At 30.7% G+C, this 17366-nt stretch overlaps 1 protein-coding gene across 2 annotated transcripts; it reads right to left on the bottom strand.

The window, feature by feature from the left end:
• Positions 1-4549: 4549 nt before the first annotated feature.
• On the bottom strand, positions 4550-15547 carry LOC143196566 (putative helicase mov-10-B.1). Of its 2 annotated transcripts, none has more exons than XM_076404326.1 (19): positions 15285-15547; positions 15131-15234; positions 14911-15022; positions 14652-14835; positions 14465-14601; positions 14308-14414; positions 14146-14247; positions 13946-14063; positions 13697-13881; positions 12945-13136; positions 10647-10759; positions 9017-9185; positions 6891-7034; positions 6665-6834; positions 6103-6242; positions 5866-6014; positions 5487-5616; positions 5250-5432; positions 4550-5187 (listed from the first exon to the last, which is right to left on the bottom strand). In XM_076404326.1, the coding sequence occupies exons 1-19, from the start codon at positions 15285-15287 to the stop codon at positions 4966-4968; spliced, it is 2664 nt and encodes an 887-aa protein (XP_076260441.1). In that variant the 5' UTR covers positions 15288-15547; the 3' UTR covers positions 4550-4965. The 2 variants fall into 2 exon arrangements, with proteins under 2 accessions (XP_076260441.1, XP_076260443.1); XM_076404328.1 differs by having other exon boundaries at positions 13697-13911; positions 13976-14063.
• Between the last annotated feature and the right edge of the window lie 1819 nt (positions 15548-17366).

Raw genomic sequence — 17366 nt, 5'->3', positions numbered from 1 at the left:
TATTTTATTTTATTAATATCGTATTCCATTATTTTAATATTTATTTACATTATTTTATTTATTATGATACAGTGCCATATAAAAATTGAAGTACATTAAATTATTTCGTACATACTTCACATGTGGTGGTTGTAATACAGCGTTCGTCACAAATAGGGTTCTCACATACCGAACATATTTTTCTAGTTTTGCGACGTTTTTAAATTCACTTTGAAGACATTCACAGCATACACCAGTAATATTTTTTCCTCCCAGTTGAATCGAGTTGCATCTGAGGTGTCAATGATACAGATGATGTTCGCTGATGTGCATTCGGATTGATAGCTCGACCAAGAAGAGATTAAATCGCCACTTTCGTTAAGAAATGCCTCATAATTTGTGCATTATTCGAACGACTTTCAACGAATGAAGTATTCTCATAATACAGAATATATGATGAAGGCAGGCAATATCGAGAATATTGTAAAAAAAATGCTAGAGGCCACCTTTGAGTTGATCTTTTTGTAGTATATCTACCAAACATTTTATCCATTGTGTCTACTCCAGCTTTAGACCAGTTTAAAACTCAATAATTTCAGGTTTTTTCTTTGCACTATCACTAATTTTAGCTTCATAATGCATTGATGATAGCATAATTACTACCTTGTTTTTTTTGGCACATAACTACATAGGGTAACTTTTTGATGCAAGCCAAACACAGTGGATAATTCTTCTCGCTTTTTTGATACAGCCATAGCTGGTGGAATGTATGCTTTATTTTTCTTCAAGGTGCCAACAATTGTCAAGTTCCAAGGTAGTAAAAATTTTGCCAGTGGAAGAGTAGTGAAGAAATTATCCATTGTAATGTTTCTACAGGATCCTCTATACGGTGCCACCAACTCTTTAACAACCTTCCACGAACGTTTTTCTCACGACCATCTTTCGATTTTCCAGTGTAAAGCTGTCGAGTAAGTGGATACGAATTTTCAGCATCACATATCCACCATACATTAATTCCATATTTAGCTGGCTTTGACGGAATATACTGAGTGAATCTAGTTCGACCTCGGTATGGATAAAGTTGCTCGTCAATTGTCAGGTATTCTGTTGGCTTATAATGTTTTGCTAAATTACTATTCAACATTGTCCAAATGTCTCGTATTGGAGCAGCTTTATCATTCTCCAAGCACTGAGCTCGAGCATTGGCATCATATTGATTTGCACATCTGCCACGCTATATGTGGGTACCCGGGTACCCGGTAATTGAACGAATGGTGAAAGTTTGGTATAAATATAAGGAATAATGCGTAAATTTAGAGCCGGACGGTTAAATTGCTCCGGTAATAATTTTCCAGAATAATGTTTTTTTAAATATTTAGAAGGCACCTACATACATTTTGGTGTTAAAAAATAAAATATTAATAGGCACAGACCAACTCTCAGTGTAAGGAAGCGAAAAATAGAAAAAAATCCCATTGAGATGCGACTGCAGCTAATAGTATTTTCAAAGGGTTCATAAAGTTCACCCCAACCTGCATATGGTCAAATATTTCTCAATTCCTGCCGGTCTGTACGCTATGTTTATTCATGGAAGTGTAACTATTCCTGATTTCAATTGTTAAAACTAAAGAACGTTGTCTGAGCCTACTAACTCTCCAAATAGTTCATTGTGTTGCTCTCGGCTTTCATTTACACATGTGCTCGCAATCTAATGTCTTAAATTTACATTATCCGTCAAGTGTTCTATAACTATATTTAATATTTTCTATTCGTTTTCTAAAGCGTGGCATTTGGCATTTGGTTTTAATAAATACATAAAAAATTTTACGTATTTAACACTTTGGGAAAATTGACAATTAAATATTGATATATGTTGGAAATGTTATTTTTATTATTCAATATATTACTGTAAATTAACATTGTACTTATAAAGTCTCCACAAATACAAATAAACACAAACCATATTTATGATATATACAAATAAACTGTATAAGTTTATGTATATGTTTAATTACATTTTACGAAGATTTAGATTTCAGTTTTTTTTTTCAGGAAAATGTGACAATATATTCATAAAATAAATAATAACATGAATAGCACTAAAGTTATAAATTATTATTACCTCTTCCAGATATTCAACAAAAACAAAACTAATAAAACTACAACATAGTACACAACTAATTGTTAAAGAACAAACAACAAATTAGATCTCTTTTTATATTATTTGGGCTCACCATCGACTTCAAACGGATCAATTGGTAGTAGTTCAAATAAAATTCTAAATAGATAAATAGGTTTAGGTAGGTATTAAGCTAAATTGTGTGCATATAGTAGAATACAAAATAACTGTAGTAAAAAGGTTAAATAAGATCTTTAATTATTTTTATATAGTTCTTAAGTTTGATTATTTCTTACTTTTTAGTAAGTTCCTTATTTACTTTTTGAAGTCGGTTCAATTTTTTTAAATATTTTGTTACAACAATATACTAGAATATATGATTATTTTAGGTAAAAAAAATATATGAAAAAATATCTTACGTTCGAGTTTTTCACTCTTTCGAATAATAAATTCTAAATAAATACATAAGCCGCATTGGTGGCGCTGTGGTAAAGGCGATGGGATGGTCATCCTACTGTTGCGGTAGCCGCGGGTTCGAATCCTGCTGAGGCATGGTCGTAAATTTATGTTTGTGATTGTTTAATATTTATGAATGTTCTAGGCAAGAGTGTAAAATCCCACAAGTAAAATGATCCCAGTCACGCCAGTAACCAGGCTGCAGTTAAAACTAGTTAAACTTTAGGCCCAGTCCAGAGAAACCCATAGTTGGTAAAAGGAGACTTTAAAATATATATAAAAAAATAATAATAAATATATACATAAAATAAATATACAGTCCAGGATATAGCGTCCACCCTTTTTTGAAGTCGGTTAAAAATAGACACTTTTTCATATCTTATATATAAATAAAAAAGAATACTGAAAGAAGGAAATTTATCACCACTGAATTTTTTATTAATTTATTGATGAACAATTGATAAAAGTCTCAAGGGCCATGTATAAAATAGCTGCGTACTTTATTGTATTAATTAATATATTGACAAAATAAACATAGTCTAGGTGTAAAAGACCATTGTATATTTGATTATTCTTATATTCGATTATTAGAACAATAACGAACATAATCAGGCTCTTTATTTTTTACAATTTAGAAAGGTATATTAAAAGGATATATTGACAATTATTACATGAACTAATAACTTCAAAATTCAAGTTTTGTACCTAAAAAGTAAATAATTAGATAAGAAGTTCAAAGAATGTCAATAGTTACATATTTTATTGCATGAATCGTTTATTATTATATTATATATAATGTATCAAATATTCTCTATGATTATCTACGGTTATCTACTATGCCAATTATATAGTTAGTTTAATTTTTTCTACCTATTTTTATAACTTTATTCATGTATCCATATTCAATTTTTCCCCTAAAATCCCACGTGGTTGCTAACAACTCAGAAATAAATGAAAAATCAAAACCCTCGTTTGTAAAAAGAAGACTTACATGGCGCATGCAGTTATTTATAGAACAATACCCATTTTAAACAATAAAAAATACGATTATGCCATAATAAATATATTATCAATTTTATATCTTATTAATATTATATCTTATTTATCATAATAAAATGTCTAAATAGAATCCTCTGAGTTTTAACAATATAAAGGTAGAACAGGTATAAAATAAATAAGTAATAATCCATAAAAAGAGTATAAAATTTCCTCGATGATAATGAATTATTATGTTTGAGTATGACAAAAACATCTTATGGATCTTAGGAATTCTTTAATTAAGGGAAATATTAATGTGAAAGCATATAAAGATTTTTTTTATAAATTTTATAATAGAGACTTATATACAAATGAACTTTGAATAGACTATATATCGGGTAGATTTTATAGTTCTACTATTGGTAAATAGATGGCGTCGAATTTAACAAACAATTTAGTATTCACTAAATAAAACAGAAAGTAAAAGTTACCAAGTTATCCATTGGAAGTAGAATATAAAAATGCATACGACATATACGAGGAATATAATCTGACTTGCTGTCCAAGATATTTACTTTGGAGTTCTTATGGTAGATCATAACACTATAATTCCATAACAATGGAATAATTTATTTCGACAATAAAACAAATACTATAAGATGATATACAGAGGAGCCTTTTTGTCCGATAAGTTAATCTCTTTCATGTTAGGTAAAATTGGAAAAATCCTCATTGACCAGTATAATTATTTAATTTTTCTATAAGTGATATTATACTAGAAAACTAAGTACGATATATGAAAATATAAGTTATCTTGCAGCACAATACTCGGCCACACGTTACAAAAATATATCACGAAAATTTTGTAGACACTTCAATATCATTTATATTAAAGGAGCCTTAAGAGAAGTTTGTTGGTTTTCACTCGTGGACTGCAATAAAACATTATTCAATTTTTTTTTAATGTTTACTTACTAATAAAAACATTTTATGTACAGTTTTACTTAAAAGTAATTGTTTTAAAATTTTGAAAAACATTTTATTAAAACATTTAAAAAACATTAGTACATTGATGCCAAAATACTTCGTCATAAACGATCGCACTTAACTATATCAACATAAAACTACAACTCGTTCTTAATTATATCACATAAAAAAGTATTAAAACAATTCAACTTATAAACTAAGTTTGTATCATTGTAACAATATAAAAGTTGAACAGGTAATTTATATTATATATATTCAAAAAAATTAAAATGTAAAAGAAACTTTATATTAATATAATATTGCAGCAAGAAAACTTTTTTATATCATATCGAAAATATAACTGATCTTATATTATATGGTATGCCACAAATGAAAAATAGTTATCACAATCATAAACCATAAATCTCTAAATAAATCTATAAAACTGTACCAGAAGTACGTATATATTATGACTTGATCTGTTTATCTTTTATATACATTTTGTTAAATCTTCTCAGTATGTCTTCGCGAACTACTTCAGTTCGAGGAACAAAAGGTGCCCCACACAATGTGCCCATCTCTCTGGCCTGTTCCATAAGAGCCGTAAATTTACTGTCAGTATGGAGAACCATGGGATTCCCGACAACGATCAGTTTTGATTTCGCCCTTGTAACCGCGACGTTGAACCTCTGTTATAAGCAAAATAATTGTATTACAACGCTGGCAACCGAATTAATAATCATTCACTTACTTTTGCCTCTCCTACAAAACCCAATTTGTATTTTCGATCGTACAGTAGCAAGTCTTCCTGAGCCCGAACAGTCGAAATGATAATAACTCGTTTCTCCCTCCCTTGGAATGCTTCGGTCGTTCCCACATCGATGTCATTCCACTCTTTCTTTAAATTTTTTAGGTTTTCGCGTATCTTGTACACCTATACGTCACACAGTTAAGTAAAACAAAATACCAGCGATCTGAACGTTCTTACCTGTCGGATATATGGGGTCACAACGCCTATCTCTTGCGGCTTGACATTGAAAATAGGATTATCAAACTTAAACGATGTCAGTTTCTCCACATATTTACTGACCATGAGTATTTCTCGATTGTTGTAATAACTGAAAAATATTAGACAATTAGCATATTTAACCGGCTACTATTTATCATCGCAATGGGAACGATTGCTAGATCATCCAAAGGTTTTTCAATAACAGCTTGTACTTCATAACATGACAGTAGCAAGCAACAAGTTGTACACTCGTTTTGACTTTCTTTAACAACTACATTATTTTAATTGAATTAAAAGCAATATATAACAACGATACCGATTTAGTAAAAACGATTAACAACAGAAATAAGAACCTGACCTAGGTGATCTCCCCTGCCGTTGTTCTTTTGCGATAACTGAACAAAATTCTATTGGACTTCTATGTTTAGCACCCACATTATCATTAACAATTAACCTATAAACAAAAACTCCACATATGGGATCCGTGGCAGCATCTTTGGAAACGGGCTAAAAAATTGCAGAGATATTGTTATTGTAATTGTAATTGTCATGGGAATATTTTAAAAATACATGAATGAATATAATTAATATTTACCCTCAATTGATTATTATAAAATAATTTGTTAGGAATGTCGATCACATCTTTATTGGAACGAAAGTTCAATTTTAACATTGTCATAAAATGTGGATGTTGATAGATTGGCATCTTATACAGTCGTTCAAATAATGAGATTTCTAAAACCAAAATACCCTTATTAGTAATCGTAAGTAAGTAAATCGTAAGTACAATAAACCAGCTGGAAGCTCCTCAACTAAACTAATTATAAAAATATTTTATAGACAAATAGTTTAAGCAACTGATATAGCATGTATAAAGGTAGCGTACTTCGTTTATTCATACTTTTTTTTTTGGTGTGGTGAAAATTGGACGGTGTTTATTATAACGTGTGATTAAATGAACACTAGTATTCGAATTGATTTACTCATTTTAGTTACCAACATTTCGACTTTAGAAACGAACCTCTTGGGTCCCACAAAATTAACAGTGAGAGACATATCGAAACGAACTTCCGTTTATGAATCGCTATTGAAAGGAAACGAAATCGAGCCAAATTTGCAACTTATGATTGAGATCAATGAAAGCGGAGCGAACTTACCGTAGCCATGTGATTTGCAGGTATCTGATTGAGTTGTAGGTCCTAATTGTTGTGGATCTCCTGCCAAAACCAATTGTTTACCCGGTGATAACAAGCCTATGGCGCAACAAGCTTCTGGTTCTCTAGCTTGGGCCGCTTCGTCTATAAATAGTACATCTGGATAGTATATTCTGTTAAAAGTAAATGGAATTAAGTAAATAGTAACATATAAAACTTATAATAATACCCAGTATATTTTCCCGATAGAACCAGTGTAGTTATGACAATGGAATATTTGTTTATATCTTGTTTTTCTACAGGAATAATGGTTATGTCACTACCATCAATATAAATATTACAATAATCTATGATATTTTTATGGACGGATGACCTAGAAGAAAATAAATAAATTAGTGTTGGTTTTTAGTGTGATATGTTAGGGATAAGTAGTCTGGTTTATGTTCGAATAGATTTAAATCCTCAGTTCGCTTTTTCTTTCCTAATATTTATAGTTTAGAACATTTAATTTACCCGAACGTAATTTTATTTTAACTTTCGATCCGTCGCATGAGGTCTTTCAAAGCCCAGGTTTTACAAGATCACAAAAAGTACACTTAGAATACATTCGTCGATCTGTGACTGTAGACAGCTACCTCAAAAGGTTTACGCTCGACGCAGATGCCATTTGGCATGTCTTCGTTCGCAAATCTCTGAGGGGTTGAAAGATGTGGAAATTGTTGGTGATGAAGAGGGTGATGTAGAAAATGCTGATTATTCGTATGAAGTTAGTGTTAGTAGTATGACACGGAATCAGAACAGGATTATGAAGAAGACTATCATCAAGAGCAACTTGACCTATCTGTAATGTCAAATAGTGACGAAAATGATATGTCATTGCAAATGTATCACACGACTATTTGCAAAGGGCAAAAGACTACTTACTCACATGGTGTAAGAATACGTCAACATAATATAGTTAGAGAACACAGGTCCACAAGGTGTATCGCGAAAGGTTAGTAGCCCTATAGAATCTTGGTCATTGTTTATAGATTTCAGTATCCATAGTGTCTTGCACAAATATAAAAATAAAATTAATACAAGTAGACTACGAAAGAGAACGAAACTGTGGTCTTACAAATGTGATTGAATTGAGAGCCTTGTTTGATGTTTGTACATAATCGAACTACATAAGTGGTCACATATTTGTATTGATGACATTTGGATTACTGATGAAACCGGCTTGGATACTTATCGGGCCGTGATGTTTAAACGTTTTCAATTTTTACTTAGAGCTTTTCGTTTTGAGGACATTCATACAGGTACTGAGAGTAATGTAAGCGATAAACTCGCATCAGTGAGGCAGATTTATGAATCATTTGTCCAGAATTGCGAGCAACATTAGAGTAATACTGAGTATGTTACTCTAGATGAAATGCTAGAGAGTTTCAGAGGATCTTGATGGTGTCATCAGTATATGCCTAGCAAACCTTCTAAATACGGCAAGCTGTTTTCTTTATACCAAAATATACCAAAGCTGTATGTACTTATTGTGTCCAAAGGAATAATTAGTCACTTACATTTCCTCAAAGTATATGTTTTTATTTAGGTTATTTAGTTGATTTATACTTTATTTTAATCTTTAGTTTATTGATCACAAATTATCATTTCTATATAGGAAGCTGTCAATTGTTTTTCGGTTATGTTTTTTTTATTATTTTAAGTTAATTTTAAGGTGATTGAGTTAAAATATGAAAAACATTGTATAGTCTATATAAAGTAGCAGTAAACACATGTCATCAAGATGTTTAATGTATTGCCTGCCTCAATTTGTAAATTCGTTTTAGAATCGGACAATATTTTTCTTCTCATTGTAATCCAATTAAAAAGAGATACAATGCTCTCTAAAAGTTTTCTCAAATGTCTGCAAATTCTTCAAAACATTAGTGTTGATAAAACAGCAAAAAAGCTGAAAACCGGCAAATGCTGTTTTGGCGTTTTGTTTCGATAAATTTGAAATCATTTTTATTTCACTATTTTATTTATATTAGAATGTTGCTATATATCATATCATATTATATTAAATTAAAAGCGGCCACGTTGCACCGTTTTGACGTCATAAACTGAAATGACGTGAGTTCACTGTTACTTTGAATAGACTATAACCGTATTTTTATTTACTTTGTTTATATAAATAAATGTCTGATTTGCAATATCCGTTACTTTTTGTTTCAATGCGATTCTGTCCAATAATAATATATCAAAAATATAGGTTAAAATACCAATTAATTGCTGTTTACTTTTGGGATCACTGAAGACCCCACGTGACTATCGAGGTATTAAAATAGCGATAGGTCCAGCGTTAAAGGAACTTACAAATCTGCGTTCTGTGACATTATCCTTTTCAGCTCGGAAGTTTTACAAAATTTTGTTAACTTCTCCGTCAGCATATTGCACGCTGCGTTTGATGGGGCACACACCATAATTTTTTTGTTTCCGAGTTTTTTCAATTGCAATATTGCTTCGACAATCGTAACAGTTTTGCCTATAATAGTAATAATAAATAACAATTTACCATACTAAGTATTCAGAAAGAATGTTTAATACATTTTAAAATCAAACTAGTTTATTTTTAGAGGCAAGTAACTAAATGTAGTCTAGTGCTTTAATATGGGCTAGAAACAATTCTCAATGGAAAGACGCAACAAATGATTATCTATTGTTATATTCATTCGCCCCTAAAATTGCAATCACTTTACCTCTGCAAATTGAAGACGTCATTTCGCCTCTACTTAAAAATTTGGCAAGATAGGTAAAATAGTATTTTTTTCTTAATCAAAATTGGTGATAAACAGTGTAACAACATATTTTATATCGGATATAAGTTTAATTTTAATTCCAATTGATTGTTTGTAATATATAACTTGTAAAGTACAAGATCACGTTTATTTCAATAAACGAGTATGGGCTGTCTCTATGGTTCTAAACTTAAGCTAGTCCATATATAACAAAATATTTAGTGATGTAGATTATATTGCTACATAACAAACAGCTGTTAAAGATGGATGCACAGATATTACTCTAACAAAATCATCGTCAGGTACCAATCGCATATCGCCTCGATATTTCTACCAAAAGTCAAATCAGTTTCAAGATTTGAACCCGAACAAAAATTGCTCCTCTATTTGAACAACTTCAACATCCAGTTGAGGCTCATGAACAGAACCATCTACATCTCGGTGGCGAACCATCGTCTCCTAAAATTGATCGTAGCAGCCTAGGTCTAGTATATCCTTATGACATAAGTCCTATACTAAAAAAAAATCAGAAACATGTCAAATAGGGGTAGAAAAGTTGACTCAGACACTACGACAGATGCCTTAGAATTCCCTGTTGATGGAAAATGTTTTCAATGCAACTTTTTTCAGAAAACAAGAAAACTCTAGGTGAAATTCTTGATGTGTAGGTTCTGGATTCATAATGACTGTGCAGTGCCAGAATTTGACACTTGGATATGTTATTTTTCTAGGTAAAATAATTAATTTCTTACAGTTATCAAAGTTATTTTATCTCTTAATAGATAAGTATTATATGAATGTTATTGTCTTAGAAGATACTTAAGTGCACATTTATTGCCCATATTTGTGTAACTGTTCCATATTTCAGTATCTATTTTGCAATTTTTTTTAATGCTCAATTTTGATAATATAGTTTATCAAGAAAAATATAAAAATGTTATTGTGTTATCTGAAAATATATAACTGATTAATATTACATAAATATTTTTTACTTTCGACCCAAAAACAAAATAATAACCATATTTAGTTACTTTCCTCTAACACTGAATATTTTTAAATATACTTTGATTAATTAAGTTTTATCTCAAACAATATTACAAAATTAAATTTAATAAACAAAAAACAAAAAGATGTCATATTAATCTGAATAAAGTTTACTAAATACTATTATTATTTATATATTACTAATTTTAAAAATCGTATCTTACCTGTACCAGGTGGACCATAGACTAAATAAGGAGCACCTCTAGATGTATTATTTACAATATCCTCAACAGCATTTAGCTGTTCTGGATTATTATAAACGTTCCCGTTGAAAAAACTAAAATTAAAAAAATTATATAAAAAAATAATTGATAATATAATATATTTTTTAGTTTATATTATTATTATTAAGTACATAGATGATACTAGATAAAAATATGAAATTACAATAGAAGGTATATTTAGAGCTCATAGGTGGTATGAATACACTTTCCATGAACCAGATGCAAATGAAATACATCAATAAAACGTGAATATATGGATGCTATTATGTCAATATTGAAATATACAATATTTGACATCGATTTTGTTTTATCTCTTTTCTTTTCATTAATGCTTTCGAAACCCGGGTTCAGTTATACTATTTCAAGTTTTTAGTAAAGAAAAAATTATATTACGAATTTAAGAAATATAATAAATATCCACTGATACAAGTTTAGATTTTATATTGAGTTCAGTTTTTCAACTTTCAATCCCATTAATTGTCCCGAAGTAACAATCATAATCGCATTGTGATGAATTGCATTTGAATAAGAAACAGCTTAAATAATAATTCAAATAATATCCTTAACTAAATTTTCTTCTCGGCAAAATATGGCCCGTTAAACGATAAAACTCGCTAAACGGAAACAGTTTGGACTTAAACTCCACTAAATGTATTGGCCTATCATTATATATATCACCCTCATATCTAATGAGATAATAAAATATTATTGTATAACTCTATACCCACGCCTATTTGGTTATATGGAATTCGACTATGGGGAATCGCTCTTAAAATAAACTGTAACGAGTGTAATTAAATGTGTCTGTATGAATGAAGTACTTTGAAAAAGTGCCAGTGCACCCCAATGTACGCGCTAATCGGCAAAATATGCGAACTGACAGTGAAATACGTAGGCTAAAGCGTCTATCTCCATCCGACCTAATTATCATCAGATAAACATAACAAATACTTATTGGCCTAGGGACAGACGATAAAAACGTCAACAACCAAACTAAAGCAAAATGTTACAACAAATCAAGATCAATCTTGGTGTTTCAGAGATCAAATATACGAAATGTATAAAACAGTAAGTAGTTTTTTCAATCGAAACAATTTAATACAATTCTTTCAGAGAAAATTGTTAGTCTGGAAAGTATTCACAAAGATCCGAGAGATATACAGCTACTTGAGAGATGTAGAACATCCGTTCATACATTGTTGGATAATCTAGGATTTAAGCGGTGTAAAGATAACCCACGAAGGGGTTTAATGGAACTTCCAGAGATTGCTTTTAAAAGAATACAATTTGTAAAAACATATAAGAAAATCAAGAAAGAATTATATCAATTTATATATTTAAAAGAGCCATGAATATTTCAGAATGGTACATTGGGTTGCTCATGGCAAGATGATAATAAATATAGTGTAAAGACAACAAAGGTCATGGAAGAAGGTAAACGTTGAAATACCTATCGATTTGGTTTTTTTAGTCATAACATTTATTCATTGCAGACATCTAGTTCTTCATGCGGAAAACAGGAATGGTTTTATTCCTGGTGCAGAATCAGTATTTCTTTAAGTCCAAGGGTGACTACCATGAAGAAATGAACCATAACTTGTCTTTGCAGTAGTTTGAAAATCAACTTTTAAAGAACTTGGAGGAACCATCAGTTATTCTTATGTACAATGCTGCATCTACCACATATATATATATATATATATATGTATATAGTACACTGGTGGAGAAAATCCTAACAAGTTCATTAATAAGGGATACAATTAAGGAATGGCTTAAAGTACATAAAATAAATTTCTAGGAAATCATGTTAAAGAATGAGCTATTTCAAAACGATTACCAAGACAGGTTGATGAAAGAGGAAACCACAAAAGGTCAGTATAAAATTAATATACTTTAAATTGTAGGGAATTGTATTATAGAGTGTGAAAGCTTTATGAGCACGTGTGTTATTGTTCAGAATGTACACGAACGTTTGGTTAACATGTATGAGTAGAGAAATAACAGTAACTGTTTTGCAGATATGGCAAATGCATTAAGGAGGATGCAGTGATTAAAAGTAGTTTTATCAAGAAAGATGTATACAGATAGTAACTTTATTTAATAATGGCTTTACAAGGATACATTGAATCGAAAGAAACAAGAACTAAGCATAAAACATAAAAATGCTCTCTAATGAAAGTAAAATACATTACTCAGATAACAATTGTTAATTATGTGGATTAGGCCTGCGTTACTTACTCATTTTGGCCTATTTTATAGCGTTTCTTTACGGCAATTTTGGCCAGCTCGATCTTAGGAAAAAGATTTTTTACATATCCACTGGCTACCACATTATGCACACCTATATGCATTCTTTCCAAGTGAATCCTGCCCAAATGAAAACGCACATCCATATCCATTTCTGGGTTGTTGCAAACGACACTTAGGATCCTAAAAGAATTAATAAAAATTCGGTGTGATCGATATAGCCATGATGTTAATCCTGAGTTATAAAGAAGCAATGTAGCTTTTAAAATATAGATTCGCCAGGCTTCACTCACCTACCTTGCCTTGTATCATTTTAAACAAGATTTACTTCACAATTAGTTCAAATATAAATTCTGTTTCAATTTTAGATAAGTTCAATAAAGTTTTGTAAAATCAATGAAAATCAATATACAGACATATCCATAATATTTACTACTCAAAGGACCAAACAAAGGAAATACCATAGAATTGTTAAATATATGACTTGTCTCGATACAAGAGCCAGTATAGAAAAGAGGAAGGAAAGTTAATAGAGGGCGCTATGACTCGTATCAAGTAGGTATAAATCACCAGGGATCAAAATAAAGTTTCTCTTTTGTTCCAAGGCCATAAGTGGTGTATTAATTTCGTCCCGTTCCGAATCATAAGTGATTCGTAAAAAGAATATAACATCGGCCATCTCTCTTGATGTTTCAAAAATTATTTTTTTTCCGATCGCCCTGTATGCTAAAAAGTAAACTTACACATCATTCAGGTGATTTATATAGATATATTGGTCTTCTATCCGTTCCACTCTTCCTATATAAGAGGTATGATCACCATGAACCTTAATTTCTACTTTGTCGCCTACAATTATCGATGGTCGTTTTTCTGCTAACCCTGGTACCAACAGTTGTAACATATCAGATTCTAGATGTTTAAGCCGAACCTTCAAGAAAAGTATACTAAGAAAATAAATCTGCAAAACATCTAGTTTAATGAAAAAAACTTACATTCTCCATGTTATAACAGCTTAGACCTACGATTTCACAGGTCTCCTCTAGCCATAACAGGATATGAAAGAACTCCTCATAATTGTTGATGGTAACATGTCCTGGCTCCAACAACTTCCTAAATACAAAATGTTTTTACAAATAATATAAACTCATGTCATGAATCTTGTTCCATTTTAATACAAAAGACAGAAACTTACAACAGTTTTTTTGTTGTGGCATCAGACCTACTAGGATTTAACCCACTAAATAAAGGGCTCATATATGCCGGTGGAATCTGAAATTCCTCTATTTCTGAATATCTAAAAAAAAGTAACAGATAAATCTTCATTTTTATGTGTGTGAAAGTACTTCAACTATACTTAAACTTAGATGGGATAACCTTAGTACTTTCCCATTTAGAACCCCTAAAGGGACTCTTAATAGGAATAAAATCATCTAATATTAAATCATCATGTACTGCAACAACCTGTTGAAATAATAATTAATATTGCAATTACAATGCAAACTATTACTCACTATTGACTTGGCAATTGAAAACACCTGTATTTTTTCATTTTCACTAACTGTTTGAATGGTAAAGTATATTGGAATTTTATAATTGCTGACATGGGTTTGGTCCAGCTTAAACTTAACTTTAATGATATAGTCAGCACCTGAAAAGTAATAATAAAAGCAAATAAACAAATCACCATTGAATTTTTACCTGGTAGCAATTGTTTAAATGTTGTTAAATCAAATGTTGGGTCCTCCATGTGGAATGCCCGATAAGGATGCAATATACCACAATATGTTAAATAAACTGGGTCCATATTTCTAGTTCTTTTATTTTTTAATTTACACAAAAAGTTAATTTCATTATTGTGCTTACGAAAATTATCACTAGAAATCTGTAACAACGAATGTTAAATATTAATGTATATAGGTGGCAAAATCTTTATTATGAGTATACCTCGAGAACTTACATTTAAATATAAACAACCTATTTGCATTTCTGTAAAATCATATTGATATCCATTTAAGGGATCAATATCAATACTTAATTCAACGCCATAACGATTGCCACACAAATTCGCTCTACAATTGTAAACATCCATATATGTTAAATGAATTGTTATTCTGTATTGTGTTATTATGTTAATGTTAAACTTAGTGAAAACTAAGCAAAAATCACAAGAAACTTACTTGGCTATTTCAAAATCTCGTAAAGCAAAGTTGAACTTATGCTTAAACGTGGCTGTATGCAAATCATCGTTATCTTCCGTTTCCACCAAACAAATAGGGCAGGCCTTAAATTAAAATGTTAACTCCAAATATAAATATTAATGTTTTGACTTACCATCTCAAAACTCAATATTCTGATCGATAACCAAGTGTTTCACCTATTTCTAACCTAAAAACTGTGTAAACACTATAGAAACAATCGTAAACAATATAACACTAAACCAAGGATCGAAAGGATTATTGAAATAAAATTTAGTTTCAGAAATTACACCAACTAAATCGAACCAAGTGAAAACCAAAAATGGAATAAAGCTGAAGGGGCACGACCAACCACCATATAAAACTGCTGATTTTACACATACTTCCTATAGTAAAAATAGACACAGAAGCGATTCGCCGTCTAATAAGTTGTAACCTAGTTTTGTGCGTCTTAGACACCTGAGGGCGCGCTAAGCGGAAATATTAATTACAGGGGATATTTAAAAATAAGTCTTTAGTAAAATTTTATTTGAATATTAGCGTTTTACAGAGAACCATTTTCAAGAGACACCAAACAACATTTTCTAATCGTACGTACAGTTAAATATTATAAACTACAAAATTCAAAATACATAAAAAATCAAAATACATAATAATACAATATTTAAAGTTATTTAATAAAAGAATTACATATTTGAATTTTGATTAACAAACCTCCTTTTCTATTTTATATGTATATAATTGGACACTATCCATATCATATGTAGCCATAAATTCTTTTTTAATTTTTGCCCTTTGCAATTGTATTAACTTTTTTCATCAATCAGAACAAGCAACCCAATTGTTATTTGTCTCATTGCCTTGGCTTGTTCCGGATTCCTTGAGCCTGGATATATGATGGGTTCAACCGTAGAAACAAAACCATACCCCAAGCCTTCACTTGGCGGCCTACCGCCACCATAATGAAAAAGTTTAATTTTGGAGGGATGAGGATTTTGGATTCTGGCCTGCCCACAAGAATAAATTTATATTCTTCATTTACATTATTCACAACTAACTAAACTACTAAAATTGAAACTCAAGTTAAATTTTTTTGGATAGAATTTCCTCATATGTCTCTTCACGTCAGAACTGTATAAAAGACAATATTTCCAAATCAGTTATTTATCCATTAGTAGACTTACCATTTATAATTAAAATATGAATCGTAGAAATATAAATAAACTATAAACAAAATTAGGCGGAAACTACCCAAGTTTTGAAAATGCCAACTATGATCCCCCAAAATTACTCTTGTAGTTCATTGGATTCTACATCACGAATGTTTGTAAATCGCAACGTCGTAAAATCAGGGGAAAACTACCAAAGTTTGACGAATACCGCTTAGGATTCTCCAGAAATAGCCACTACTGCGGTGCTCAGCCGTATCTCCTGGGAATTTTCCTCAAAACTTACTGGAGGAACTGAAGCTGGGTGATTTTAGCTAGCTTTCGGGCGAGATTTCTATCTTCTGTGTGTCAGATATTTAAGGCCTCATTTAATTCAGTTTGGTCGACGATATGCAGATTCCTGATGTCCAATCCACTTTTCGACATCACAATAATCAGTTTGTCGAGTGGCTTTGCCGTATAACACTTAAAATAAAATATTTAATATATTTGTAGAAACAACATACTAAGAAAAGTAGTATAAAACCATTCATATATATATATATATATATATATATATATATATATATATATATATATGATACATAATATATTTTTATGATAGAGGCATACAATGAGAACTTAAATGGGCACACCTGTAACCATGTTCTTACTGCCAGTCTAACTACTAGAGGGCTTTCCATTTGAAATTTTGTATTGAAGCTATTTGATATTCTTCTTAGAGCTTCTTTCTATTTTTGTGTATAATATTACTGAAATTTGTTGTTATGATGTTATTTAAGGTAAATAATATTTGTTTAAGTGTAAAAACATAATAAGACTATTGTTTCAGGATGTGAAGATTCAAATAAAATTAATTACTTTTGTACGGATTATGCTCTAGCGTAGAAACGGCTTTTAAAAGCAAATAATGATAAACCTCTGATAAGCTCCTACATCAAGCTTCCAGACAGAACGGTATGTTATTTGCATTTCAGCCAGATGACCACAGCCCCAAATGTGGAAGAGCAGTACTTATCCAAGAGATAATTCATAATAGTAGTTTTAAA

Source organism: Rhynchophorus ferrugineus, unplaced genomic scaffold (genome assembly GCF_030347505.1).
Source record: "Rhynchophorus ferrugineus isolate W39M unplaced genomic scaffold, kcgeb_rfMv2 rfM4, whole genome shotgun sequence".
Taxonomy (NCBI): domain Eukaryota; kingdom Metazoa; phylum Arthropoda; class Insecta; order Coleoptera; family Curculionidae; genus Rhynchophorus; species Rhynchophorus ferrugineus.
This window is presented reverse-complemented; position numbering and strand designations above follow the sequence as displayed.